The sequence below is a fragment of the Ambystoma mexicanum genome, chromosome 2q, assembly GCF_040938575.1.
Source record: "Ambystoma mexicanum isolate Mex_15411 chromosome 2q, UKY_AmexF1_1, whole genome shotgun sequence".
In the NCBI taxonomy this organism is placed as follows: domain Eukaryota; kingdom Metazoa; phylum Chordata; class Amphibia; order Caudata; family Ambystomatidae; genus Ambystoma; species Ambystoma mexicanum.
In genome coordinates this window covers 907,883,622-907,910,517 of record NC_090924.1, presented here as the reverse complement: position 1 = coordinate 907,910,517, position 26,896 = coordinate 907,883,622, and the positions used below count along the sequence as shown (strand labels likewise).

Genomic DNA, 26,896 nt, shown 5'->3' with positions numbered 1-26,896 from the left:
GGAATATGCTGATAGCAATGACCTTACTATTAATTTGGAGAAGACTAAGGTTATAAGATATACTAGTAAAAGGACAACACGCATCAACCTTATGGTAGGCAAAACGAAAATCTTCTATGCTCCTCAATATTGTTATCTTGGAATTGATTTCGAACCCAGCGGTGACTATGTTACATGAAAACAAACACGCACCATTAGAGCAGCACAAGTGTCTGCCCTGTTTTCTAGCTTCACTATTAAGCAGGGTGGTTTTACATTATGGGGCACGCGCCAACTATATATACAAGTGTTTATCCCGATGATAACATATGGCCTAGAAGCCCTTCTGCACTTAGATCTGAAATGGCTACAGGTAATTGAAGGGAAACTTTGGTGACCGATCCTTGGTTTACCTCCCTGCTTGCCAATGGCCCTTATAAAGATAGAGTTAGGGTTGCTTTCCTTAAAAGCCATAGGGCCTCATCACGAGTTGGGCGGTAACGCCGGCGCTATTAGCACCGGCGCTAATAGCCCTACCACCAAACCCCCGGTGCTATTAGCGCAGGATCACGGATTTGGCAGAGCGGTTATTGCCCATTCCCCATTGGGCCCATTCGGGAATTCCTCATTCCCCATTGGGCCCAATGGGGAAAATTCACACTATTACGGCTGGCGGATTTCCCGCCGGTGGCAAAACGCGCCGAAAATCGGTAAATTTGCAGCGGATTTCCCCCCAGCTCAGAGCTGGGGGGAAATCCACCAAGGTCATGATCTGACAGACCCTTAAATGCGGCGGTAATAGCACTATCGCCGCATTTAAGGGTTACCGCCAAACTCGTGATGAGGCCCATAGTCTTGAAAAAGAGGGCAGGGTTCTACTTGAAGATGATTAGTGGAACACAAAATCCACTTTTAATAGCAGTCTATCAGGAGTTATCTAAAAAGCATACCATCTGTTCAATGCATGGCGCTATGGCAAAATTTCTCGTGGAAATAGGCTGGACCTGCAGAGGAGTTCGCTATTCAGAGGAAGTCAGTCCATAATGCCTTTGGGAAACGTATTGAGTTATGGGATTGGTTGGAGAACTATGCCCATCTCAATACATCAAAAAGCTATCATTTTGTGCAGTATAGACGGTCTTCCTTTAAGAAGCCTCAGGCGTATCTGAACCTATGTCCATCTAAAAGGCTCAGACGCTTCATCCTTCTATTTAGAATGGAGCAGCTCCCAACAATCATGGTTATGGGGAGAAGAGAGAAGATTCCTATCAACAACGATTTTGTTGTTTATGCAAAGAGCTGGAAATATTGGAGACAGCCGAATGCCAATTCTGTTGACCGAATGCCATACGATGGCCAGTATAATTGAGTATTACATTGGTAGGTATGCGTATAATCAGGAAGCGATTGGGGAAATGTCCTTTTGGTTTTATTGCACCAACACTCATAGTATGAGTTTGCTAACTGCCCTCTATAACATATGGTTAATGACCGTAGCCAAGTTGGGCATAACAATGTAGGAAATAGGAATATTACTTAACAACCACCTATACGGTCAATGGAGGATGGTTCTCTGTGGGGAGAACAATTGCAAATATGCCTCACATTAGCATATATATTCAGATGCGCTTTAGAAATTGAGCTGAAAGGCAATACTCTATGTCCAACTGCACTGGTTTAAAAGTTTCAAGAGATTAGTTGTCTATATGTCAAAGCATACTGGGGATAGTAGAGTCATGATTGCTTAATTGAATGTATTTTATTGTTATTTTATGGGAAATGAAGTCTATATGGTTTTTATGATTAGTATTGTTTGTGGTTCTGTGGTTTTATGGATATTATGATAAAAAACATTGTATATATATATAGCATGTGTAAAGTTTGTTATGTAAACTAAATCACATTAAATAAATTAAATTATTGAAATATACGGTAGTGTTTGTGTTGCCTTTTTTCATTCTGTACTTTTCTTACAGTGCCTTTAGGTTTTGGGTGCTGTTTTGGTGGAGATGTTAATCTCATGCAGAGTGCTTAATGCTGCCTCGGTTCGCATTCTCCACCATTTCACAAGGGACCCATTTGCTGCCAGGTGGGAATGGCTGGATGGCTGGAGGGGGGTTGGGGGCAGGGGTGGGTGGGGAGGAGATGAGCGAGAGCTGGGGAGCTTGGGCTGAACACAACTTTTGAACAAGATGGTGGGTTTATTTAGAATGATACTGGTACAGTAGATTGTTTCTGTCTGTGTTGCATGTAGTGCATACAGTGTTAATATGCCTCATACATTGAGATTGTAGCACTAACCACTGTACGCATTCACAGACCTTTTGGATAATAAAAAATCAAACCAATAAATAAACAATAAAGAAATGCAACCGGTGTAAATTAATGAATTACTGAGTGCATTAGAAATGACAGTTGTGGTGTGAATCGAATCCTAGAACCCAGTTCACTGAGGGGTGACCTAGTTGATGGGGCCTTTCGAGTAGTTGATGAGTCTCACAGCAGGGTTTGAAACCCAATACCCAGTCTATCAGGGATGAAGTGGGTTGGTGTTCAACCTCGTGGCCACCGTCGGCATGGAGAGTGATGGGTCTCTAAACGTCTATGTGCTTTAAAGGATGCCTACGTCACACGCCTGTGGCCGGACCAGAATATCAACCTCCCAAACGGTTGAATGGTAAGTAGCCACCTAGTGATGAAATAGTAAACAAAGGCTGTGTACAATGAGTATTGCAGATACATTTGGGACAAAATAGTGATGAGTTGTGTGGACTGTTTAGCCAATTCGCCCTCGATTTAAAAAAAACAATTATTTTGCCAAACTTTGCTGACAGGTCCTGTATGGAAGATAGATGACTGCTTGAGATATTCAAGCAAGAGCTTAATGGAACAGATGGTGGAATCTTTGCAGCACTGTGGTCAGTCCTGAAAGACAATGGGCGTGAATGGGAAACTTGCATCAACACATTGCTTCAGATATGGGGTCTATCCAAGCTTGGCAAATGTAGAAGAGACTGCAACATGGTGCTAGTAGATGACCCTGTCAATGGGGAAATGGACAAGACCTTTGGCAGACATTCCAAAAGCCACTGTGGAAATGCAAACTCACTTTACTACAGTCTGGCGGAGAAAAAGCCTAGGCCTTGCTAATGATGGCTTATGCAGACAGTGCAAGGTGAAAGGCATGCTAATTCATATGCTTGTGGATTGTAAGGGGATATCTGGTCTCTAGGAAGAAATCCCAGAGTGCATGCTAATGATCTACGAGCATTCCCCAAGGACTGGAAAATCCTTAATTCTGTTTAATGTGACAGGCTTGCTTAAAAGAGCGATCCTCATGGGGAGAATGTTGGCCATCCTGCATTTCAATTTAGCCTTGAGGCTGATAATCAAAGTTTGGGTGGCATTGATTTCCAAGCTGGCCAAGTTTGATAGGGTGACAATGCAGACAAGACCAGACGAGCCGATTCAAGGCTATCTGGGGTACCTGCCTAGAGATGTATGAATAACTGAATTCAACTAAGCACAGAGATAGCTGGGGTAATAGGTAATGCTGAGCGGGATGACTTTTGCGTAGATATGGGGTCACTTTGAAGGTGATTCTTATGGGGAAAGAGTTTGCGTTATTTCAGCTAATGAAATGGGGGTCTGAGTCGGATGGATACATACATTGGGCCTCATTACACGGTAGGCGGTGGACCAAGGTGCTATTAGCACCTTGGTCCATGCCGGTAAAATACCGGCACCGCCTTGGCGGAAAGGGGATTTACCGCCCCATTCCAAGGTTGGAGGGGCGGTAAATCCCCTTTCCGCCATTGCCCTTCCCCATTCCCATTTCTGCCCCATAGGGCTCTATGGAAATGGGGAAGGCGCTAATTACGGCACAGCAATTTTGCGGTGCCGTAATTAGCTCCGAGGTCCCTTAGCGGGTTGGATATTAACGCCTGCAAGAAGCAGGCGTTAAATCCTCCAACCCGCAAAGGAACCTCGTAGTACGGCGGTAAGGGTTAACGGTCACCGTTGCCATTAACGGTGACCGTTAACCCTTACCGCCGTCCGTGTAATGAGGCCCATTGTCATGCTGTGTAACTAAGAAAACCTACTTACTTCTTTAACAGCACTGCGATGCCTGCAGGCTGTTGTGCGCTATATAAATAAATTTAAAAAAGAATAGATGACCTTGACCTGTGCTGGGGGTATGAGATGATAGTGCGTGGCATTAATGCACTAGGTCATGGGGGAATCATGATGGCTTCCACTTCTGAGCCCTTACAGGTGGATGTGTTCTGGTTTGGAGGAGTAGAGGGCAAGATTATAATTGCGATTGGAAATATCTGCTGTGAGATTGTATTTTCACTCATAGCACAAGATCACTACCTGACAACAACTTACATCTGTAATGGCAGGGTATCGCGAAACTTATTTCGGCAATGTGGGGGTCTTGGACAACAGGTGATTGTCTTCAGTGATAACTGAAGGTGCCATCTGGAATCACAATGTTGTAGACCTAGGCAGTTCTATGTGATTATTTCGAAAACGTTATCTGCTAAAAACAATAAGTGGTATGTTTATAAAGTTGTGTGCATTGCAAATTATGTGTGGGTTTATTTGCTCTTAACATAAAGCACTATATTCTATATCCATTCAATGGTGCCATTATAGAAATGTTTAACAAAATAATCCAATATTTTAAAACATGGTTTACTTGTTGGAATACTAGGTGTAAATGTCGGTGGTAAAAGAATGCACAGAATTTGTAATGTTTACTAGGTCATTTTTTAAATAATAATTTTGGCTAGATTGTTTGACATCTGACATCTATACATTTCTATTTGCAGATGGATGATATCTGTGCAGGGGTGTCTGTAATAGATATGGACTTGAGGGAGTTAGAATCCGTGCAGCGGCATAAAGTGACAGAATTTCTGCACTTTTTTGGATGCCGTGTGGAGAATGAGATGCTGCTGCAACAGATTGACATACATTCTGAGGAACTTTTTGCTGCCGCTCACTTCCTCATCAGTGCCTTGGATGGTAAAAATACACAGTTGATTTACCTGTGCATGCTTTTCATTTTTTGTCCTGCGTAAATTATGATCATTATAGTGTAGATTCCAGGTGCATTATCATATTTTAGATTGAAATAATGTTTTTATTATTCATTAAAACAGCCTAATGATAAATAATCTTTAAGGAATATACACAAGATGGGACACAATCATAAAATGGGGAAAAGCTTTGGATTGCCAACTCAATAATGTGGGTCCATGTACTCTACAAAGCATCAGGAAACTCGAGGTAGGATGGAATATCTTGCTTCACACCTCCTCAACTGACTTAGATTAGGCTTCAGGGTTTCCCACAGCCTTCTTTTCTCTCTTTCTCTCTCAGTCTCAGTCTTCTTGGTGCTGCACTCTTCTTATATCTGACAGTCTTGGGTATATGCATTTCCCAGAATCTTCTTCTCTATCCATGCCTCTTCTGGTTCAGTTATCAGTTGTTGCCAGTTATTGTCACAGGTACCAGGGCATCGGCTTCAAATTGATGAATCAGGAGGTACAGGAGCCTGGACAAGCCTCATCCTTCACAGTACCATAAAAGGGTTCTCTCATTTCTCAAACTCTGGATTCTCCTCTCCTGGATACCTCTGTATTCTGGTCCTGTCCCTTCTTGTCATTACCTGTTCACCAACTTCCTACTTGTTGCACCCTTTTACCTCCTCTATTCATCTCCTCATTTCTATCCAACTCATTCCGATGCTTCCCAAACTCCTCCTTATCTTCCTTTCTTACTGCCTACTGATGTATAGTACCCTCTACCTCAATCCTTTATTTCACCTCCTCTTGATGTTTTCCAACCTTCTCCTCTCTTCATCCTCCTGTTGTTTACTGTCCTCATCCACACGTTTATTCTTTTCCCTAGCCTCCTCCTACCCCCCAGACTCCTTATCTTCAACCATCTCCTAACTCTTGCCAGCAGCTCCTTCTCCAAATTCTGACACGTCTTGACTAGGGGTGTGGGTTTATGTAGTCCTATAGCCTCCCCCGGTTTGCTGTACTCCCTTGCAAGGGTCTGCACCAGTTTGGTGAGGATCTGGGAATGACTATGTCAGTGTGTTCACCTGGGCTCACTAAGGGATTTGGGAGGTGGACCAAGTCTTTAAACGGACAGTCCACCATCTCAGAGTTTATGAATGTTTTTGCTGTACTCTAAAAAGAGTTGCAGGGTCTGTGGTGTGCTTCTGGTAGTGGGTAAGTTGCTGATCTTCCTTGAGACAGTCTTCCTTTTTGATGTTTCTTAAAATACCAGTGTCATCACTGCCATTCCAGTCACTGTCTCATGCCCTGTGAACAGGGGCCTTATTGTGTTGAGCATGGAAGCCTCCCCATAGCATCCTCTGGCCAATCCTCCTCTAGCATGGGGAGGTACGCGCTGTACTTGGTTACCCCACTTGCTGGCCACATAATGAGGCATGGAACTTTTTCCCCTCTTCCCTCTGCCACGGGTCTGTTTGACACCAATGAGAGGGAGCAGTGCTCCCTTTATCATTGAGCTGCTCAACCCATAGGAAATACTGTTCTGTGGATTACCCCACACAAATTGACCAGATCATTCTCACAAGATGAGGTTCCTTCCATCTCTACTCCCTACTCCCCTTGTGATTCTATTTCTTCTGCTTTCCACTCTCTGCAATAGCTGGCCTTTGAAGCATCTCTCCCTTTCAATTTCCTTTGCATTGTTTTTAAATGCCTTCATGACCGTGCTCCCCTTATCTTTCTTCCATGTTCTTTCTATGCCCAATCTCGCTCCCCTTTCTCACAATTTATCTTTCTATTAGCTGTTCTCCATCCCCCCTGGGCCTCACCTCATTTTCGTTCCTTTCCCTTACTTGCGCCCAAATATTATTAATAATACTGAATCAGCGGGTTTCTGCTAATAATGTATCGCCTTCCTCAAAAGGTGGATTCAGGAAAGGTTGTGGTACAACGGAACAGGTACTTATCTTTTATTTTTGTTACCTAAGTATTATGCATTCAATATGGTTAATATCGGGGGGGGAGCTTTGGAATTCCCTGGAGGCTCTGGCGGTACCATGCAATATTATGTAGATAATCAAATTGCTATATAATGATACATGTGCCTAGGCATGAGATTTGGTTTGCATGGGGGATGCATAAAGGATTGTAAGGTTACCAGAGGTATATGGCAGGGGTGCATATTAGCACCTATGCTGTTTAACCTTTGTACTCTCTTATCAGGTAGTTGTGACATCCCGAAGGCTGGTGGTAAACCTAAGTTATAAAGATGACACGGTTTTGCTGGCTAGACACTTCCTGCTTTAAAAGGACTAATAGACAATAATGTGCAAATATTGAGGAGAAAGTGCTCCCGATCAATAGCAGTAAAACTACATTAATGGTTGTGGGTGAGTGGAAACCATGTATTTAATCGTTGTTTCACCCTAAGCAGCGCAAAAAACACAAATATCTTAAACAACATTCTCTTTTATAGGTGCCATCTTTTCTGAAAATCTCCAGGGCAGGGCACATATTGTAAAACAAGCAGCTCATATAAGGCAATTGAACAGAGCTCTTGTCAAATTGTTAAGCTATCAACGCAAGCCGTCGAATGTAGCAATTCAAAAGGTGTATAAAGCTAGGTCCTCTACTAATAGGCTGTATGGTGCAGTACCTTGGGGCTTTGAGGATTATTGTCAGCTTCACATTAGTGAGGATTGTATAGATGAGCAGACGTATGTATCCGGAGGAGACCCTACCCCCCTGCATCCCCTTTATTGGAGCCATACGATCGTCCCCTTTCTAACATCAGCTACTGTACCAATGCCGCAGCGAGCATACGGAAGACAGTATCCATTGAGACGACCATATCAAATGCATACTCTAGTTGATGACAGCCTATAGGAGGAATTCCTTGAAGGAATATGAGAAAGGGCTAAGAAAACAAAATAAAGACGTCATAAGAGAGTATGCACGACATCCTGAAACAATGAATGAAGACAATGTATGGATCGTAGAGGACAAATGACAAAGTAAAGAATCGAGTGAACCTTAAGGTGTAAAAGAAGAAGAATACATGCTAACAAAGTGCTGCAGAAAACAGAAGTTTACTGAATGTACAGAAGCTGAAACACAAGATAGATCAAGTAATCGTATAGGCTAGCTACAAGTAGTGAATGCAGGTGAAGCCGCCATTATATAGAAAATGGACATTCAAATAATGCACTGGAAACTCAATAATGCACCGGCAGACTCTCTGCTGGCTCTGACGGGCGATGCCTATTCCTCATGTGCAACGCTGAAGAAAACTAGCCCTGTGGGAAAAATCCACAATCTGGCTAAGAAGTGGTTAACAGGGGCACCAAAGCCCACATTAAACATGTCTCTTCCACTATTCAAAAAGACCATGAAGAGTATATTAACAGGGTCTGATCTGGCTCAAGCCATGGTTAATTTGCATACTAGAAACACTGCTAAGGAATTTGTGTTATATATCTCCAGTAGAGGTGAAACATCCACCTACGTCAAGCTGTTCGTCAGTAACTACTTGATATGGGAATATTTGCACCTAAAATTTAACACGGCTAAAACTGGGGCTATTGAGGGTGCCTGGTATCGTTCCTCTAGAGCTAGCAAGGACTGTCGACTATCAGGGTCACAGGTACTTGAAACAGTCAGACACCTACTATGTGAGTGTAGTTTGCTTAACAAACTAAGGGTGGAAGCCAGGCAAGCAGCTGGGTTGGTGGATGGTATATTGGGAGATACATTGGAGTCCTAATTCATTAGTGGTAATAATCATGCCTGTATTATTTATTTTCTCCAGCATGGGGTCTGGCATGGATTCACATGCTCATGAATATTCCCCGTCGTCAGGCCGGGAATCCTCGGTATAGAAAAAATCAGTATCAGTTTCGTTTCTGATCTGCCTTTCTCAGTATTAACCAATCACTGGTCTCTGGGTCATACTGCCCCCAGCCAATGACTGCCCTCTCCCTAAGCCCCACCTCTGGCAGCCATCCTCAGATTTTTACCGCACGTTCAAGTGTTGGGAGTCCTTGTGCTGAGCTTTTGCTGCGTTTTCGCGCTTTTTTCAGGAGATTTTCTAATTTTTACGGTTAAAAGAGCCTCAAGCTCCACCGTTTCTACTTCCGATCAACGGGGATCCGTTTCGGAGTTTTCCACGCCCCTCAAGGGTGAAGATTACGTCGAGTTATGCTTTTGGAGGATTCCAGAAGTTCCGAGGCCTACCCTGGACATGGCCTAGGAGAAAGGGAGCTCGACACCCGGGAAGCTTTTCAGGACCTGCCCTGGATGCCAGCTTCAGAACATTTTCAAGGAGGATGAGCATTCGTTATGCCTCTACTGTCTCCATGAGGACAAGACGCACAAGGAAAAGGACTGCGCGTTTTGTGGAAACATGTTGGAGCGGACCATGAAGGATCGCCACCTACGTCTCGCCAACTGGCTGGAAGGTAAGAGCCCGCCAGGCGAGAAGAAGAAGAAGAAGTCCGAGCGGTCTTCTAAGTCCTGTGAGGGTGCTCCGGCGACGGAGCCCAACAAAAGGCTAAGCACTGCGAGTCCGTGGGCACCGGGAGCGCCGAACGGTCGGGCTCCTTGGCTGCAAGGCAGGGCGCACCCTCCCCGGCGCCATCGACCACGAGCCAACGCTCTGGCTCGGGTAAGAGGAAGTCCGAGAACCCGGCGAAGCTTCTGGAGAGGCCCTGGTCGATCTCGAAGACTCCAGCAGATGGGGAGCGAGGCGCGGGCCCTCCCCCGAAGGTGAAGGCCCCAGGCGTACAGAAGGTGACGTTGGCCGTGATTCACCCTGCTAGGACCTCGATTGAGGATGTTGCCGCGGCCCTGGCTCAGCCTGTGGAGGCTACACCAGTGGAGGCGCCCTCAGGTACCAGAGTCTCCCTGCCACCGCGGAGGGAGTCGTCTTTCAGACCCATCGAGAAGACCCCCACAAAGTCCTCGTTGGAAAAGGGGGGAGGGGGTGGTGTCCGTCGTGGATACGGACACGACCTCTGAAGAGGAGCTCATCCAAGTCGTGGAGGAGACCCAGCCCATCGGGAGGGATCCCGACAAGGGCGACTGTGAAGCAGTCTAGGCTCCTCAAGAGCCCTCACGCCCGTCGTTTCCGGTGCCGCAGGACACCTCGGCGGCCATTTTGTCAGCCATCCAGTCCTTATGCTCGGAGATAAGAACTAGGTTGCCCTTTCCCCCGACGGAGGAGCCTGAGCCAGACCCGATGGAGGATCCGGACCCAGGACCTTTGGGGAGCCCACCGCCTAAGAGGAGGAGGACGCATGCTAGGCCTCCTCCCCCGCCTCTGCAGCCTTTTCTGCCTTCCCCCCGGTCCACTACCCACGGGGATGATACAGGCATGGACATGGCTATGATGGGTACGGATAACGACGGAGGCGAGGACGGGACGTGCCCCCCGTCACCCCTTGCCCGGGCGTCCCCACCCGACGAGATTGGATCCTTCCATGCAATGATCTCCAGGGCATCCGAGCTCGTCCAGCTCTGCCCCGAGGAAAAGAAGAAGGAGGGGGTCCTTTACCAGCGGCGCGAGGCTAAAAGGAAGATGGTCCTCACCGTACCTCTTCTTGATGACATCTGGGATGAGGGGCTCACCCTCCTCAAGAACCCTGCCACGGCTCCTGCGAAGAGGGACCGGTACGAGAAGAAGTACCGGGTCCCCGACGCTGCCCCCTTGTGCCTTAGGGCGCAACCAACCCCAGACTCGGTTGTTTCGGCGGCGGCCAAGAAGAAAGTGGGGGGGGCATCGGCCTCGACTTCAACCTCTCCTCCGGACGGTGAGGGTAGGAAACTGGTTCGATGGGACGACGGGTCATCTCATCTGCAGCGACGACCATCAAGGCGGCCAACGCCCTGGCCATCCTAGCCCGCTACGACAGGGAGTTGTGGTTCAAGATCGCCCCTCGGTTGGACTTTCTTCCGGATGCCAAGAGGGCTGAGGCCCTGGAAATCTTGCAGGAAGGTGAGATTGCCTCAGGCCACGCCATTACGGTGGTGACGGACATCGCTGACACCGGTTTCCGTTAGGTGGGCAACAGCGTTTGCCTGAGACGACGAGGATGGCTCAGGGCGACGGATTTCCGCCAGGACGTTCAGACCAAGGTTTTGGACATGCCCTTCGATGGGAACAACCTTTTTGGCAAGGCGGTTGATGAATCCCTTCAGGCGATCAAGACGGACACGGAGACGGCCCGTGCACAGGGTGTGCTCCAACAACGACGGCTGTCCTTTCGGAGTTCCGGAGGAAGACAGGGTGCCTCCAAGGGAGCCGGCAGCAGCTCCTCTACTTACCGTCAAGCGGCAAGGTCTTCATCGCAGGAGGCCTACAGGGGACACGGCAAGTCAGGTGGATCCCGCCGTCATCGCCAAGATGGTCAAGGAGGCAAAGCGGCCTCCAAGCAAGATTGAACCGTCCGTCGGGTCGGGCCCCCGCCAAAGCACCCCGGTTGGAGGCCGGCTGACGAAGTTCGTCGGCGTGTGGGAGTCCATCTCCACCGACCGTTGGGTGCTGGACGCCCTGGCCCTGGGGCACGCCCTCGAGTTCCAGAAGAGGTGCCCCCGCATTCCTCCCGTGGCCAGGAAGGAAAATCACGTCCCTCAACTGCTGTTGGAAGTACAGGCGATGCTCAGGAAAGATGCCATCGAGCTCGTCCTGAAGAGGCTTCGGGGCTCCGGAGTTTACTCAAGATACTTCCTCGTGAGGAAGAAGACAGGAGGATGGCGTCCCATCCTGGACCTGCGATGACTAAACAAATACATCAAGGCACAGAAGTTCCGGATGGTCACCCTCCAGCACGTGCTGGGACAGCTGGAGGAGGGCGATTTCCTGTCGTCGTTGGACTTGGAGGATGCTTACTTCCACATCCCTATTCTAAAGAGGCACTGAAAGTTCCTCAGGTTCGTGGTCAAAGGGCGGCACTACCAGTTCAAGGCCCTCCCGTTCGGATTAAAATCGGCGCCCAGGGTGTTCACCAAGTGCCTAGCACCGGTGGCGGGGTGGCTGCGCCTGCAGGGGATCCACGTCTACCCCTACCTGGACGACTGGCTCATACGGGCAAGGACAAGGGAGCGCAAACCGAGGGCCTCCACGCGAGAGGCCTTTGGTGCTCGGAGGAGAAGACTCTCCACATCAACATCTTGGAGCTCCGCACAGTGTTTTGGGCCCTCAGGTCCTTCCTTCCGTCCCTCAAGGGCAAGGTGGTGAGGATCTTCACCGACAACACCACCACAATGTTTTACATTCGGAAGCAGGGCGGAACCAGATCCCCTGCCCTGTCCAAGGAAGCCCAGGATCTGTGGCATTGGGCCATCGCACAAAGGATGTTTCTGGTACCCTTTCATCTGGCAGGGATAAAAAACACCATTGCCGACTCACTCAGCAGGGAGCTGCGCTCGTGCCATGAGTGGGAACTGCGCCAGGATCAAGTGGACCAACTCTTCCGACGATGGGGCGAACCCCAGATCGATCTCTTCGCGACAGCGGCGAACTCCAAGTGCCGGAGGTTCGCCAGCAGGTTTCCCCAACCGAGGAGCATGGGCGATGCTTTCTCGTTCCCCTAGGACAGCCTGTTCCTTTATGCATTCCCGCCGTTGCTACTCCGGCTCGTCAACCAGCTCAAGAGGTCCCGGTGCAGGATGATCCTCGTCGCACCGGCGTGGCCGAGGCAGATCTGGTTCCCGGACCTTCTGGACTTGTCAGCGTCCACACCAGTCAAGCTACTGACGGACGCGGATCTTCTCTCCAGAGAAGGAGGCGCCATTCTTCATCACGAACCAGAGTCGCTGAACTTGCAGGCCTGGCTCCTGCAGCACTAGAGTTTGGAGGATAGGACATCCCGGCCGACTGCAGAGAGGTTCTTGCAAAGGCCAGGGCTCCCTCAACTCTCAAGTGCTACGGACACAAATGGAAGAGGTTCTCTATCTGGTGCCAGGCACAGAACATTAACCCTCTGCGGATTACGGCCCCTCAAGTATTGCCGTACCTACTGTCTTTGGCCAAGGCTGGCCTATCTCACGCTTCTATCAGGGTACATCTGGCTGCCGTCTCACGTTACACCAGAACTACAGGACGGGCGTCCTTGTGGTCTCATCGTCTGGTGAAGGAATTTATGAAAGGTCATGAAAGATCATTCCCGCTGGTGAAGGCCCTTTGCCCCGGCATGGGAGCTCAACGTGGTACTAACTAGGTTCATGGGGGCCCCATTCGAACCTATGCATTCAGTGCCGTTGAAGTTTCTGTCGTGGAAGACAGCATTCCTCGTGGCCATCACCTCTGCACGACGAGTGGGAGAGATCCAGGCCCTGTCTTGCAAGCCTCCATACTTGACTTTTCACGACACGAGGGTGGTGCTGAGGACGCATCCCTCCTTCATGCCCAAGGTGCCGTCGGACTTCCACCTCAACGAGCCTTTGGTGTTGCCAGTTTTCTTCCCTTCGCCTTCGTCGCCTGCTGAGAGGACTCTGCACTCGCTAGATGTAGCTAGAGCGCTGAAGTTCTACGTGGACCGCACAAAGAGTTTCCGGAAGACATCACAGCTGTTTGTGAACTTTGGACCTGTGAATCAAGGGAAGGCTCTCGAAAACTTCCATTTCCAGATGGCTCTCCGGCTGCATCATGCACTGTCACCGGTTGGCAAACTGACCGCTGCCCAGCCGTCCGAGAGCCCATTCGACCAGAGCGATCGCTGCTACTACGGCGTTCCTGTCTGGTGTGCCCCTGCTCGACATCTGCAGGGCTGCTACGTGGAGGTCGACGCACACCTTCACGAGATTCTACTGCGTCGACCGGGATTCCAGAGAGGAGTCCAGGGTGGGCCAGGTAGTGCTGCGCAACCTGTTCGCCTAAGGTGAGCCTGGTGAGGAGGTAAGAGTTGCTTAATGTTGAGTTGTTGTATTGCTTGATATTGAGCCTTGTGCCACCTCCCGTGGTTGTGCATGTTATACTGCTATGTATTCTTGTATTCATGAGCATGTGAATCCATGCCAGAGCCCATGCTGGAGAAGGAACAAGTTATTTAACTGAAACTGTTGTTCTTCAGCATGGGTCTGGCATGGATTCACATGCGAACCCTCCCGTCTACCCCTCTGCGGCTCTTCACTTGGTCATACTGCCACTTCACGTGCTACTTAATCTGAGAATGGCTGCCAGCGGTGGGGCTTAGGGAGAGGGCATCATTGGCTGGGGGCAGTATGACCCAGAGACCAGTGATTGGTTACTACTGAGAAAGTGTCACAGCCTAGGTATTGGTATCCCAGTTGTCGCAGATATAACTCTTCCGGTTATGGAAAAGTAACTTTCTGTCTTCAAACACGAACGTCTTTAACGTGATATGCCAAAGACTTCCCCCCCAAGAGCTCAGCCTACAATGAATCTATCCCACCTGTCAGGCTGAGGGCTTGAGTGAAAAGGCAGGAGCAGACTCGGCAGAGCTAAAGGAGGGAAAAGACAGAGCAGACGTTCAGTATACAGCCAGGTATTACCGTATTAACAGCAAATGACACCCCCCAAGTACCCACTCTTACCTGGTCCGTAGCAAATATATACCAGTAGCCTACTAGTAGTGGACACAGAGAGGAACTCAATTATCAGGGGTGATGGAGGGGTACTAGTGCTATAGGATTTCAGTGCAGCGAAGCGTCCCAGAAAATATCCACAGTGTTCCAAAGTTGCAGCAAAGCGTCCCAGAAAATATCCACAGTGTTCCAAAGTAAATGCAGCAAAGCGTCCAAGAAAATATCCACAGTGTTCCAAAGTAAATTGCAGCAAAGCGTCCAAGAAAATATCCACAGTGTTCCAAAGTAAATTCAGCAAAGCGTCCCAGATAACATCCAGAAATAAATGATGGTAATAGTAAACAGGGAAAAAGAAGTTAGCGTTACTTCACGCTGGTTCCCTTAAATAACGTACTTGAATACCAAAAGCGTCACAGCCAAAGGACTTATAGAAGAGGAGGTCGAGATGCAAACCAAGTTCAAGGATTTCGGGAGATCAGTCGAAGAACAGGACGGGAAGGGCAGGGGCGAAGGCTCGGAATTAGCACAGGGGAAACAGGAGTCAGGAACAAAGCTCGAAACTAACACAGTTTAGGAGCGCCGAGCAATCAAACAGGCAGTACAATATACGGACTTCAGAAGACACGGCAACGTGGTACGTGCGTGTCTTGTGACTAATATAGCAGGAAATTTGGGAAATGTAGTTTTCAGTGGGTTCTGCGTGTTGAAGAGCGCTCATGTAAACGCCATGGCAATTTCCAACCATAACGGGATGTGACAGTACCCCTCCACAAAGAGCGATTTCTCCTGTGCCCGCGCAAGCGATGCAACCAGAAAGCACGCAACAAACGGGGTGCATTTAGATTAGAGGCTGGTTCCCAGGACCGGTCCTCTGGGCCATACCCTACCCAATCGATCAAATAGGACCGAACTCCACGGCATAGGCGGGTGTCTAAAATGGCACGTACCTCGTATTCGTCCTCGCCATGAACGGTAAGTGGAGCTGGGACGGGAGGCAATCGGGTGCCGGGTACAAAAGGCCGAAGCAAGGAGACATGAAAGACCGGGTGCACTCTCCAATGTGCTGGTATGTCCAAACGGACAGCAACAGGGTTGAGACACCTCAGTATCGTGTAAGGACCCACAAAACATGGTAAAAGCTTTCGTTTACCCCGGATGGCCAGGTGCTTTGTTGAGAGCCATACGCGGTCCCCACAGGAATAAGGAGGAGCCGGAGTACGCCGTTTGTCCGCCTGTATCTTGGTGCGATGTTGTGCAGCTTTTAGATGTGCCAATACGGACTTACGGATGGCAATCAATGAATCCCCAACTGCATTGACTGCAGGAACCTGCCGTAGGGAAGGCAAAACAGGTGGAAGGGTCCTTGGATGCAACCCATATAATGCATAGAACGGGGAACAGCCTACCGATGAGTGTAATGAGTTGTTATAGGTGAATTCCGCGGCACCTAAGACTGACAACCAATTAGATTGATGTTGTAGGCACAGACATCGAAGAAACTGTTCCATAGTGCCATTGGTACGTTCGGTCTGGCCATCCGTTTGGGGGTGATAGGCCGAAGACAAGCGGGCATCAATACCCAATGAGGAAGTGAGAGTGCACCAAAACCGCGAGGTAAACTGAGACCCCCGGTCGGAAATCAGTATTGTAGGTAGACCAAAAAAGCGTACCACATGGTCAAAGAACAAATTTGCTAACGTGGGAGCGTTGGGTACCCCTGAACATGGTATAAACCGAGCCATCTTGGTAAAGACATCCACTACCACAAGAATTGTGGACATACCCCCGATACAGGGGAGTTCTACCACGAAATCCAGGGTCACCGTGTGCCAGGGGTGCGGTGGTAAAGGCATACACATTAGAAGACCCACGGGTTTACCCGGTTGTCTTTTACACTGTGTACATACAGCACACCTACGGATGTATTGTTCGGTATCTTTCTTCATTCCAGGCCACCAGCACCAACGGTGTAAAAGATCGTAAGTTTTTGCCTGGCCAGGATGGGCTGCTAACGGAAGGTCATGGGACCATTCAAGAGCCTTTCGTCTGGTTTGGTTGTCAGGTAGGTATAATAAACCTTTAACGTAGGGAAGTCCGGTAATTAGCTCAGCATCCATTTTCTTCAGGACAGAAACATGATCCCTGGCAGATCTCCGTAAACCGACTACTATTGACGGAGAGACTGAACAAACACATTTAACAGCCCCTGATGGTAATACTGGTGTGGATTGTTTGACAGTTTCCGTGTCAGTACCAATGCGAGATAAGGCATCTGCCTTTCCATGTAAAGGACCAGGGCGATACGTCACCGTGAAATCAAACATGGTAAAAAACAAATGCCAACGTATCTGTCTGGCGTTGGTGCATTTCACGTGTGACAAGGCCTGAAGGTTTCGATGGTCTGTATACACAGTTATCGGGTGTCTTGCGCCCAAAAGATGATGCCTCCATTCCTTGAACGCCACTTTGATTGCAAGGAGTTCCCTTTCCATAATAGTATAGTTTTGTTCTGCTGGAGTAAGTTTTCGAGAGTGGAAAGCCACTGGATGTAGGCGTTGAGTAGCGAGGCAAACCTGCGAAAGGATAGCCCCTACTGCAATAGCAGAGGCATCTGCTTCCACGATGAATGGGAGAGCAGGATTGGGGTGTTGCAACACAGGAGCGGTGGTAAAAGCATCCTTCAGGTTCTGGAAAGCTAATTGCGCTTCGTCATCCCACAAAAAAGGAACATTAGGACTAGTCAATCGGGTTAACGGGGCCACTATTTCAGAGAATGAGGCGATGAAACGCCTATAAAAATTGGCAAAACCCAAGAAGGATTGAAGTGCTTTCACTGAGCTCGGAACGGGCCAATCCAAAACTGCCCGAACCTTGGAAGTACACATGAGAACTCCTTTTTGGGAGATCTGAAACCCCAAAAATTCTACAGATGATACATGGAATACACACTTCTCTAATTTTGCAAAGAGAGAGTATTCCCTGAGACGAAGTAGAACAGAACGCACGTGCTGTACATGTTGGGGCAGAGCGTCTGAATATATCAGAATGTCATCTAAATAGATGACAACATAGCAATCCAGCATATCCCTGAAGATGTCATTTACAAAATGTTGAAATGTCGCCGGGGCATTACAAAGCCCAAAGGGCATCACACAATATTCATACAGCCCATATTTCGACTTAAAGGCTGTTTTCCACTCATCTCCCTTTCTCATCCTTACCAAATTGTACGCTCCCCGCAAGTCCAACTTGGTGAAGATAGTGGAGGAGGTCATTTTGTCGAGGAGCTCAGTAATAAGTGGCAACGGATACTGGTTTTTCACCGTGATTTTGTTAAGGGCGCGGTAGTCCACGCAGGGGCGCAAATCCCCTTCTTTCTTTGGCACAAAAAATATTGGGGAGGCCGCTGGTGAACGGGACGGACGTATGTGTCCAAGACGTAAGGCGTTGTCAATATAGTTCCGTAGATACTCTTCTTCCTTCTGTGTAAGGGAGTAAATCCGACCATGGGGGATGACTGCCCCAGGTATCAAATCGATGGGGCAATCATAGCATCTGTGTGGGGGCAGTTTTTCTGATAGCCCTTTATTAAACACGTCAGAAAATTCACGGTATTCCAACGGGAGTACCGAAACGGGGTTAGTTGACGTGGCGTTGATAGAAGGAAGGCAGTCTACCATCGCCAAACAAGGGGATAATACCGCTACAGTACGAGAAGTAAAGCACCTCTGCATACAAAAAGAGGAGGAAAACCGTACGGTTTGTTCAACCCAGTCAACTACAGGATTGTGTCTTTGCAACCAAGAAAGCCCCAGAATTATGCCAAATTGAGGGGCCGTGATAAGGTCGAAAGTGATGGATTCCGAATGTCCTTGTAATGTGGACATTTGTAGTGGACCTGTTTGATCCGTTACATGTCCAGACACTAAATGTGAACCATCTACCGCATGTATCTCCTCGGGTCTTGCTTTGGGAACTATAGTTAGCCCATAACGTTTAGCCAAATTAAGGTCCATATAATTCCCACTAGCCCCTGAGTCGATCATTACCGGATTCGAAAAGGTAGTGACGCCGGGGGCCGTAAAGGACATAGCAAGGTACACATGCGAAGACGGAAAATACTCATACTCTCCCGGGCCTGGGATCATTTGACTCGTCCGGAAGGCCCGGTTTAAGGGCGAGTCCTGGCGTTTCCCGACGATTTAACAGGTCTTTTAGGACACAAACGGATGTAATGGCCTGACTGTCCACAATAGAAACAGAGATTATTCACCATCCGTCTTTCTCGTTCGGTCTTGGACAAAGGACCCCTAATTGCCCCGATTTGCATAGGTTCGACTTCTCCCTGTGAAACAGATGTATTTCCATCTGATCGAGGGGTGTTGCGAATATCGGGATAGCGACGTTCGCCACGTCTTTGTCGAAGTCGAGCATCGACTTGTAAGACTAGGTCTAGTAATTCGGGAAAGCCAGATGGAAGAGCAGGTACCACTGATAAGGCATCTTTCAGGTCGTCCGACAACCCTTTATAAAACACAGCCGATTTTTTCTGTTCTGGCCATGTGGTTTCCGCTGCTAATTGATTAAAGCGGGCAAGATATGTCAGGAGATCCGACTTGCCTTGACTAATAGCCAAAAATTCCAGATCCGAGGATTGTGCTTTATATCTCATGTCAAAAACACTGTTCATGGCTTGGATTAGTCTATCGAAGTCATACAGAGCCGGGTCATCTGCTTCCAGCAATGGATTAGCCCATGCTGCAGCAGTACCACCCAAATGGGAAAGAACAAATGCCGCCTTTGTAGTAGCATCTGGAAATGCTAAGGGACGACAAAGAAAATGAAGGCGACATTGGTTCACAAAGGTCCGATACATTTTGGGATCACCCAAAAACCGTTCAGGCGGGGCCAAAGGGAATGGCCCAGGGAGGACTACTGGAGCTGGAGCCGGAGGTGGTACTGGAGGAGGCGCGGCAGCCGCAGCGTCACCAAACTCCTCGTCATGGGGTAGAGGCTGCACAAAGCTCTGTAGAACATCCATGCGTTGATGTAATGTCGCATGTGCTGATGCCATATCGGTACGAAGAGCAGAAAAAGCCTGCATGAGGGCTGCTAACGGATCCGCTGCAGCCTCCATAACCGAGAGACGGTTAGGCTCCTAAATCTGTCACAGCCTAGGTATTGGTATCCCAGTTGTCGCAGATATAACTCTTCCGGTTATGGAAAAGTAACTTTCTGTCTTCAAACACGAACGTCTTTAACGTGATATGCCAAAGACTTCCCCCCCAAGAGCTCAGCCTACAATGAATCTATCCCACCTGTCAGGCTGAGGGCTTGAGTGAAAAGGCAGGAGCAGACTCGGCAGAGCTAAAGGACGGAAAAGACAGAGCAGACGTTCAGTATACAGCCAGGTATTACCGTATTAACAGCAAATGACACCCCCCAAGTACCCACTCTTACCTGGTCCGTAGCAAATATATACCAGTAGCCTACTAGTAGTGGACACAGAGAGGAACTCAATTATCAGGGGTGATGGAGGGGTACTAGTGCTATAGGATTTCAGTGCAGCGAAGCGTCCCAGAAAATATCCACAGTGTTCCAAAGTTGCAGCAAAGCGTCCCAGAAAATATCCACAGTGTTCCAAAGTAAATGCAGCAAAGCGTCCAAGAAAATATCCACAGTGTTCCAAAGTAAATTGCAGCAAAGCGTCCAAGAAAATATCCACAGTGTTCCAAAGTAAATTCAGCAAAGCGTCCCAGATAACATCCAGAAATAAATGATGGTAATAGTAAACAGGGAAAAAGAAGTTAGCGTTACTTCACGCTGGTTCCCTTAAATAACGTACTTGAATACCAAAAGCGTCACAGCCAAAGGACTTATAGAAGAGGAGGTCGAGATGCAAACCAAGTTCAAGGATTCCGGGAGATCAGTCGAAGAACAGGACGGGAAGGGCAGGGGCGAAGGCTCGGAATTAGCACAGGGGAAACAGGAGTCAGGAACAAAGCTCGAAACTAACACAGTTTAGGAGCGCCGAGCAATCAAACAGGCAGTACAATATACGGACTTCAGAAGACACGGCAACGTGGTACGTGCGTGTCACGTGACTAATATAGCAGGAAATTTGGGAAATGTAGTTTTCAGTGGGTTCTGCGTGTTGAAGAGCGCTCATGTAAACGCCATGGCAATTTCCAACCATAACGGGATGTGACAGAAAGACAGATCAGAAACGAAACTGATACTGATTTTTTCTATACCGAGGATTCCCGGCCTGACGACGGGGAATATTCATGCTGGAGAACAACAGTTACAGGTAAGTAACTTGTTCCTTACTTTTCTTTGGAGAAGAGTTGAGGAACTTTTTAAACTATTAATGTAATGGAAGTGTACATGTAAATGTCAGTTGTTTTCTATTGTGTAAAGTTGAATAAACTGTTTCACAAATAAAAATAAAATAAAAAAAGAAACTGGACATTGGTATCATGAAATACTAAGACAGAAAATCACTAAGAAAGAATTAAAGCTGTGTCGCAGTAGAATAGCAGGTTACTGGAAGCTGTCTGGTCTGAGGTCAAGAACTGAGAAATCGAGATCAGCTATCTGCTCTGAAGAAGAACTTGTGTGCAGAGGATGAATCCTCTCACATTAAGGTGCAAGAAAGAATACAGAAGATTCATTAAAACATTTAAAAGTTTGCAGAAAGAACAGAATCATAGTCTCTTGTTACATGAGTCGAGGATGGAAATAGGGCCTGAACTTGAAGTTCCAGACACGATAGCGAGTGCCCTCACACCCCCGCTTCCCAGGAAAAGAATACTCTGAAAGGCCAACTACAAAGAGAATTTCATGGCAGAAGTCCTGGGTGATGAGAGATGCTGGGCTGATTGCGTGGTAGGACGGTCTCATGTTCTATCTCCTTGCACCTTGGTCTTGACTTACATACTGCTAATTGAACTGAATGTTCCAGACATGGCACAAGTGTGCCAACCAATTGTATTAGTCTGTATCAAGAAGGACCTTATATCTTGAGAAACCTATGAAATACTGTGTAACTTATTTGTCTTAATATGATATTTCACAGAGTTAGTCATGAGTTGTCCGCCTGATGTCAGACAACCAATAACAAACCTAGCTCCTATATGATAGTATATTTAGATGTGTCCCTTCACCAATCCCAACCCTTAATACGTTTTTTCACTATTGCTACACAGTATGAGGTCACTCTGACGCAGAAAGAAGTATATAATTTTATTTTTTGCGGACATCGCTGAGAGAATGAGCATACATCCGTTGATGTTCGTTGTAAGCTCCCTGTTTTAGATAATTGTTAATAAAACAGCAACTTGCCAACTTGAGTTTGTCCGGTTATTTGGACTCAGGATTATTCTGGTGTAATCCCATCCGGTAACAGATGCATGTTTCAAGGGCCATAAACTCATGTGGTAGCAGTGTGGCTGGTTTTAGATCTAATCTAAAAAGACGATCGGGCATCCTCTGCCATTAGCTGGAAGATCATGGCGTTTCCTGTGGAGAGCAGCCGATAGAAATAAACTTGCAAGAAGAACCGAGGCAGTGGGCCTGCTTGGATTCCACGGGCGCTCTGCAGACGGAAGGCGAAGTGGTCGGATTGGAGGAGAAATCGATACCAAAGGCCTCGAGTTGATTTAAAGGATGTCAGTAGACGAAGGGAAATGGCAATATAAAAGGGGTGGGATTGTGATATTTTATGAAAATACATTGTGTGGATAAAATAACACCTAGGTAATCCTATCTCAAGGGAGATAGACAAAGACGTCTCAAATTCCAGTCGCAATATCAAGAGAGAGAATACGCATGGTCAGGACCGTGGAAGATGACGTCTTAAACTCTGTACGGAGTAATTTAATTGGAGGCGAAGAAAGAATACCTCTTCCTATAAATGATTATAGGGAAAAGGGAAGGTGATCACAAGAGTTATTGTATGGTGTGTTATTATTTTGAGTATTATTTGATGTATGAAGTTTTAAAAAGTGATGAAATTATAAAACGTGGAAGTGACATTGTTTTAAGTTAAGTGTAGTAAACCAGTTAGAAGAGAGAATAGGTTGTTGAGAAAAAAGAGGATTGAGCGGCGATTGATGGTGCTTGCTCATATTTATTGGTTTGAGATTAAAAGTGTGAGCAATAAGCTTTGAGATAGGTACAAATGTATTAAACGACCTGATAAGTATCAACAGTTCATTGTGACTTGTCATTACGGAGAACACTCCTCTTATGCACCTTTGTAAAACATTACCACGCCATGCAGTCAAACAGTACAGTGCAGAATGTGTAAAGGGCACAGCTGATAAAATGTTCACGCCATGGCTCCAAGGGGGATCATTGTCAAAGGCAGTATTACTACACATGACCAGATATGTGCACGCTGCGTACACCGCGAAGACATTTAGAGAAAAGACTGGCAGTTTTAGAACTTTGTTAAATGTACCAAGAGGACAAGGAGGACCCATTATCAGAGGAGTGGATGCTTAATCAGCATAGAGGGGAGGGGAGATTAAGAGAGTAGATGCAGAGGAAACAGGATTGTATCCTTGAATTGAATTAAAAGCAACAGCAGGGTATGACAGTCCAGAAGAGAGCAAAAGGAAGGAAGATGCTTGTAAGTTCATATGAGATAAAGAGGAAAGAGGCAAGATATTGGATATATCAACAGATATAGACAGAGAAATTAAGAAATGGAAAGGAGAAAAAGATAGGGCTGATGAGGTAATGCTTGTACAAAACGAATGGATTGTAGGACAGATATTACTGAAGTTAGATGGGAAGAGCATCGGTTAGGCAAAGGGAATACAAGGACGAGCAAGAAAAGAAGGATAGGAAACAAGAAAAGTGGTTGAGGGAAGATGAGCAAGGAAGGAAAAGCAGGGACCAACAGGAAAGTATAGATAGAGAACAAGAAAAAGACAAAAAACGGGCCGAGGAGAAAAGGAAGTATGACAGTAGGAAAAAAGAAAATAGAAGAAAGGGATAGGAGAGAAAGAAAGAGTAAGAAAGAGGAGGAAGAAGCACAACAAGCGAAGGAAAAAAGATTACAGAGAAGAAGAGGAGAAGGAAAGAAGAACAAAGAGAAGAAGCAAGAGGGGAAGCATGAAAACAAGAAGAGATGCGAGAGAGTGAAGAGAAGTGGAAAAAGGAATAGAACAGAATAGAAAGCAGCAAGGTCTTGATGCCAGTCTCGTTGTTAAGGAACAAATAAGACCGAGCGATGAAATACAGGGACCACGGGACATGAGAAGCAAAGTTCTCCCAATGAGAGAAAAGAGACAAGAAATACCCAAAATAGCACAAGAGGAGGAAGGATATGATGCAGAAAGTATTGGAGAGAGGATTGATAAGATATATCAACATATAAGCTAGAATAGCAAGCATGGGACTCAAGGGAGCGGCAGACGATCCCTGATACCAGTAACAAGGGATGAGGATGAGGAGGAAAATATGTTTATTGATGAACGTAGAGCATTGTCTTTAAGTAGATTAAATTGAGATAGAGAAGAGGAGGATGATCGTCACACCAGTTGGGGTCTAGCAATACCAACGAGGAAAGAGAGTCAGCTCGTGAAATAGAAGAGGAGGGTACATGCATCCCCCTGGGAAGGTAACATTTGGATAAAGAGTTAAGATGGTCAGATCTGGAACACCCTAAGGAAAGAACACCAGATCCAATACCATATCCCAAACTTTCCCGTAGAAGATTGTGTAGTTTGGGGGTGAGAATCCCCACCCTATTTGAGTAGGTTAAGGTTGTTACCAGCAGGAAGACGAATAAGGACGATTACCCCTGCATTGGGTAAATGAATAGTAGGATCTAGTTATGGAATGGGGTTCTCACAGTTCCCCTTCCTAGATCCCTTCTTGTGGAGCAAGACTGCAATATATTCCATGGCCCCAGATGGATAAGGATAAAGTAAAATATAAGTTACCTAGTTTGACTTCAGGGGCTGGGAAATGGATATATGATTTAGAGAAAATGACAGGGGGAAATACTATTCTTGGGGAGTGAGCTGACAAAATGTGGGGACGAGTGGGATATGCGAGTGTGACAGCACAAAACACGGCGCATGATGGAGCGCCATTTAATAATTGGAGAGCAAAGATTTGGAGGGCTCGGAGGGTACAGTATCCCGATACGTCAGATATGGGTACAACTATGACACGTTAAATGAAGGAAGATGAAGACCCCATTGCTTATATTCAATATATTCAAGTGAGATGGCAGTTTGAGATGCGTGAACCATGGGATAAAACAGTGGCACTGTTCTATCATATTTTGTGTTAGGGGTTACCAGAACAAGTACAGAGACAAATGAAAAAACAAGTAGGAATGGAAACGAAGCCGTGGGCTGAGATACAGTTGACTATTGTGCATCATTTCAGATTGTTTCAAGAGAAGAAAAGAAAGAAAGATGAGAACAGAAAGATTGAGGAAGCCAAGGTAGTTCAGAAGAAGTTGTCAAAATTTGCCATAGAAATGGCGGTATTACCAGTGGAGAAGGAGTAGGGATGCAAGAAATAATGGGATACATCTGCAGTATTGCACAGGGATTCCAATGGCACTAGGATTCCCTGATTCAGCAACGCTGATATAGGGCCTCATCACAAGTTTGGTGGTAACCCTTAAATCCTGCGGTAGCGCTGTTACCGCCGGATTTAAGGGTCCGCCAAATCAGGGCTTCGGCGGATTACTCCCCAGCTCTGAGCTGAAAATTCGCGCTCATACGGCCGGCGGGAAATCCGCCGGTGGTATGAGCACGAAATTTCCCCATTGAGCCCAATGCGGAATGGGGCATTTCCAAATGGGGTCAATGGGGAATGGGGATTTCCAAATCCACCAAACCCGTGATCCGGTGCTAATAGCGCCGGTGGGTTTGGCGGTAGGGCAGATAGCGCCAGGGCTATTAGCGCCGTCGTTACCGCCCAACTCGTAATGAGGCCCATAGTCTTAAATATGCCTTCATCAGCTTCTCGAGACATAGGGTACTGCTTTGCTGCCAGTATTTATACCATAAGTACCTATGGATGAGGAAGAAAGGAAGACTATTCCTATAGACATGGAAGCAGCTATAATACAAAGAGTAATAGCAATGCTTGAAGGGGTAGATGACGAAGGCAAAGCATGGAGAACAGTAAAAGCTCTTGAAGAGGGATACAGAAGGACTGACATAACAGGTGAAGATATGTTCAGAAATTAATGTATTGATGACGAGGTAGTGTTTTTTTATGAGCATTACATATTGGATCAAAATTGAGAAAAGGGAAGTTCCACAGCGAATGGCACTGATGCAGCAAACGCCATCATTCTTTCAGGAAGACCTAGAAAAAGTGCCAAGTGTCCTATTAAAGAGAATAGGAGAGGTTAAAATAAAACTCAAGCCAGGAGCAATTTTACCCCGCGCAAAGCAATACCCTATGTCTCGAGAAGCTGATGAAGGCATATTTAAGACTATTTCAGCATTGATGAATCAGGGAGGGAAGCCTAGTACCATTGGAATCCCTGTACAATACTGCAGATGTATCCGATAAAAGAACCAAAAGGGGGGTTGTGGAGATTCATCCAGGACTTGCGCACTCTTAATCAAATTGTAGAAGCAGAGTTTCCATAAGTTCCGAATCGTGCAACAATATTGTGTAGCATCTGAGTTGAAGTGACACGCAGTGATCGATTGGTAGAATGCGTTTTTCTCGATCCCATTGCACAAAGACACACAAGACCTTAATTCTTTTACGTTCCGGCAAAAGAGACTAAAACATACTCGACTGCCTCAAGGGTACTTACTGTGAGTCCCTGTCCATTTTTAATAGGGTCTTACAGATGGATTTAGTCAACATTGAACTCAAGAGTGCTGTAATTCAGTACGTAGATGACATGTTAATCTGTAGTGAAACAGAAGATGAATGTAGGCAGGACTCAGTTCAGTTTATGACTATATTGGCAGACAAGGAATTCAAGGTAGACAAAGAGAAATTACAGTATTGCCAGGAAGAGGTGTTGTACATAGGCCTGTTACTTTCACATAAAGGAAAGAAAGTGATATCTGAAAGAGCTGAGGTTATCATGAAAACACAAAAGGCAAATACAGTGAGGCAAATGCAGCAATTTCTGGGCTTATGCAATTCTTGCAGGACCTGGGTGTTCGATTACAGCAAATACACAAAACCACTTTTGCAAGCACTTAAAGTACAAGTTTTTAAGGAAAAGATAGAATGGACTAAAGAAATGGAGGAAGGATTTGAAGAATTTAAAAGAGCAATCTGTACAGCTCCAGTTTTGGGAATCCCCAATTATAGTGAAGAATTGTATTTGT

At 46.7% G+C, this 26,896-nt stretch overlaps 1 protein-coding gene across 2 annotated transcripts in view; it reads left to right on the top strand.

Annotated features, from left to right (window-relative positions):
* GSDME (gasdermin E) overlaps nt 1–26,896 on the top strand; it is a 941,072-nt gene that overhangs the window by 614,981 nt on the left and 299,195 nt on the right. For both annotated transcript variants that reach the window (XM_069648197.1, XM_069648198.1), the window contains exon 8: nt 4,818–5,013. In XM_069648197.1, the coding sequence (XP_069504298.1) occupies nt 4,818–5,013 (196 nt within the window). The remainder of the gene's footprint in view (nt 1–4,817; nt 5,014–26,896) is intronic.